Genomic DNA, 3,064 nt, shown 5'->3' with positions numbered 1-3,064 from the left:
CTGCTTAGAAATTAAGTGTTAACGAGCAGTTGGACAGGTGTACCTAATAAAGTGGCTGGTGAGTGTATATATATATATGTATATATAAATGATGTCACATCCGTCTTAAAATAGAATTAAAACTGAAACAAAGGGGAAACATTGATAATCTCAGTATGTTTTAGTACATTTTGCAAACACACAGCACAGTTTTTGTGAGTTTTTTTTTCTCTTTTGATTACAGTTTATTGACTTCATTTTAGTCAACTGTAATAACCCTGCATACACGTCTATAATATACTGTATTTTTCACAGTTAAAAACACTCCAAGGTGTAAAATTAGAGTTTCTACACAATCTACTCTTTGCATTCAATAGAAATCAGTTTTCAACTTTAGGTGTAATTTATGGAAGAGGATTAGGGCCACTGAAAAAAAAAAGTTAACGGATTTTATTTCAGTTTAATATAGGAAAAAAGTCAGAATACTGACTTTTTTTAAATCATAATTCTGACTTTAATCTCTTTAAAAAGTTAGAATTCTGAGATTGAAGTCATTCTGCCTTTTTTCCCATACTATACTAAAATAAAATTAAAAAATCAGTTAACTTTTCTTTTTTCATTGGCCCTAATCCTCTTCTGTAGTAATTAGAGCCATTTGAGAACGATGATATATTTAGTTTCTGGCTGTTTTGGGAGCAGTGTTGGGGACCTACATAGAAAACATTAACTAGTTACATATTTAGGAGTTACTTCTACAAAATTAAGTGACTCAGTTATTTTTGTTTATTCAAAAAAAAGGTTGAATAAAGTAAAAAGAACAAACCTTAAAAAATGCTTATATTTTCAACCATTAAAGGAGATTTGCAGGTGAAGACTCTCAGTCATCCAGGTCATAATCATTCCAAAAAAGTTAAAATTAAACCAATCCACTGGACATTGTTTCCAAGTTTGAAGACGTTTCTCTTCCCATCAAGGAAGCTTTTTCAATAAAAAATGTCAGAAATAGTGTTGAGTTCCAGGTTTTATACAGCAGCGCAAAAAAGCCTTGTTTTGGCTAAGAAAACATACAAATTAAAGCGGATGAACGGGTCTGCCGCTTAGCTTGTTAGCCTGCAATGTGCCATACCTGTCTATGTAAGGGGGGGGGGGTCGTTAAAGGGAATTGTTGGCCTGGCTGAATAGGCGAGATCTTCTTTTACCCTGTAAAGGGGTTGGGGTTGCAATGATAGGGGGAAGAAATCAGCTTTCAAAAACCTACAATGTAAGCAGCTGAAATTATTTTCCTTCATTTGGCAGCTGGGCGCACTCTTTAAAGGGCTGGTTATCGTCCCGCAGCAGTGTGTCAAATTTGTGTTCACTGCGACACACATGCAGACGACATGGTTCCTGAGTATAAACCAGCCTTAAGATCAGGTGAGGAGCTCAGTTACCCAGGAGGAGCTCAGAGTAGAGTCGTTGCTCCTCCACATCGAAAGGAGCCAGCTAAGGTGGCTCAGGCATCTGTTTCGGATGCCTCCTGGTTGTCTCCCTGTGGAGGTGATGCAGCCATGTCCTATTGGGAGGAGGCCTCGTGGAAGGCCCAGGACCCGCTGGAGGGACTATGTGTCTGGCTGGCCTTGTGTCGCCTTGGGGTCTCCCATAGCAGCTGGAGGAGGTGTGTGGATCAGGAACTCTGGGCATCTCTGCTTAGACTGCTGCCTCTGCACCCGAAAGCTAAAGAAAATTGATTCATGGAAGTTTTAGTAATTTGCTGCTGAATTCAAATTCAGACACTGAGTTTAGTCATTTTGCCCCTTTAAGCCATCGGCTGTTATCTAACGAGGAACAGATCTTTCCTCCAATCAGACAGATGGAAAAACTCTCTTCCCCCAGGATTTCCTCAGGTGGTCGACTCAGAGAAAGTTATTCCAGCTGGCAGCATCTGAACCGTACGCCCTGCAGTCCGTACCTGGATGGCAATCGAACCAGCAGCGCCAGATCTCTCTCCCAGTTTGAGTCCACAATCAGTTTAAATGACAAGAAGGTGAAGGTGAGACCTTCTTCATACACTTTAATTTAAATAGCATCCATGTGTCCTTTAATAGCTTCCCCGGTGTTCTGTAGGACACGGGTCCTGAGTTTATCCGAGGTTTAGAGGAACCCCTGGTCGTCTTGGAGCTGCCTGGATCCATCCTGGTAAGTTCAAACACTTTTTACCCCCTTTGCCATTGGAACATGAAGTTTATTCTTCCTTTTGCAGACGAGGAAAGGGAAATCTCCAGCCACCAACAGAGAGCTCAGTGTGGTGATGCCAAACGGCCAAAGCATCCTGGTGAAATGTGAAGTTAAAACCAGAGCAGGAGACGTCTTTGACATGATCGTGGCTCATTCTAACCTTGTTGAGCATTTCTACTTCGGCCTTGCGTATATTGACGGTAAGGTGATTGGTTTAGGGTTGACCACCTGCTGGATGAGCCTTTCCACATGAAGCAGCTCACCAAACGTCTCTGTTCTCTGGTCAGATAATGAGTTTTTCTTCGTTGATAACGACACCAAGATTTCTAAAGTGGCTCCAGATAGCTGGAAGAAAGTGCCTACCACAACTTTTGTCCTTTTCTTCAGGATCAAATTCTTTGTGAACAACATCTCTCTTCTCTTGTAAGTCCTTTTTTAAATTGCTTTCCAAAAATTGATTTTTCTTGTTCAGTCGATACAGTCAGTACTGCAAACATTTTCTAATGATCGGGAATTAATTTAGCAATATTCTTATCCTCGTTATAGGTGATCATGTTACTACGAAGGAGTATTGGGGCAGGCTACAGATTTTTTAACTTATTTTTTTATATGACAATAGAGTCATAGCATTGTAAGAAAATTGTTGTTACATTATAAAGTTGTAATATTATGAGAATAAAGACGTATAAAGTTGTAATATTACGAGAATAAAGACGTAACATTACTAGAATAATCATAAATTTCCAACAATAAAGGCATTACATCACAAGAATAAAGTTGTATTTTATGACAACTCTCAAAAATCTCTTCCCTAAAATGGGGAATGTCGCGCATCTTGTGAATTTTTATACTTAAAGGAATAGTACACCCA

General features: G+C 39.4%; 1 protein-coding gene across 1 annotated transcript in view; it reads left to right on the top strand.

Moving 5' to 3' along the window:
- The window catches only part of LOC107101532 (FERM and PDZ domain-containing protein 2-like), a 51,808-nt gene that overhangs the window by 15,568 nt on the left and 33,176 nt on the right, over positions 1 to 3,064 (top strand). Inside the window, exons 6-9 of the mRNA XM_015400480.1 lie at positions 1,863 to 2,008; positions 2,083 to 2,154; positions 2,219 to 2,393; positions 2,481 to 2,616. Coding sequence (XP_015255966.1) covers positions 1,863 to 2,008; positions 2,083 to 2,154; positions 2,219 to 2,393; positions 2,481 to 2,616 — 529 coding nt within the window. The remainder of the gene's footprint in view (positions 1 to 1,862; positions 2,009 to 2,082; positions 2,155 to 2,218; positions 2,394 to 2,480; positions 2,617 to 3,064) is intronic.

This window comes from Cyprinodon variegatus, unplaced genomic scaffold (genome assembly GCF_000732505.1).
Source record: "Cyprinodon variegatus isolate N-32 unplaced genomic scaffold, C_variegatus-1.0 Scaffold1110, whole genome shotgun sequence".
Classification (NCBI taxonomy): domain Eukaryota; kingdom Metazoa; phylum Chordata; class Actinopteri; order Cyprinodontiformes; family Cyprinodontidae; genus Cyprinodon; species Cyprinodon variegatus.
This window is presented reverse-complemented; position numbering and strand designations above follow the sequence as displayed.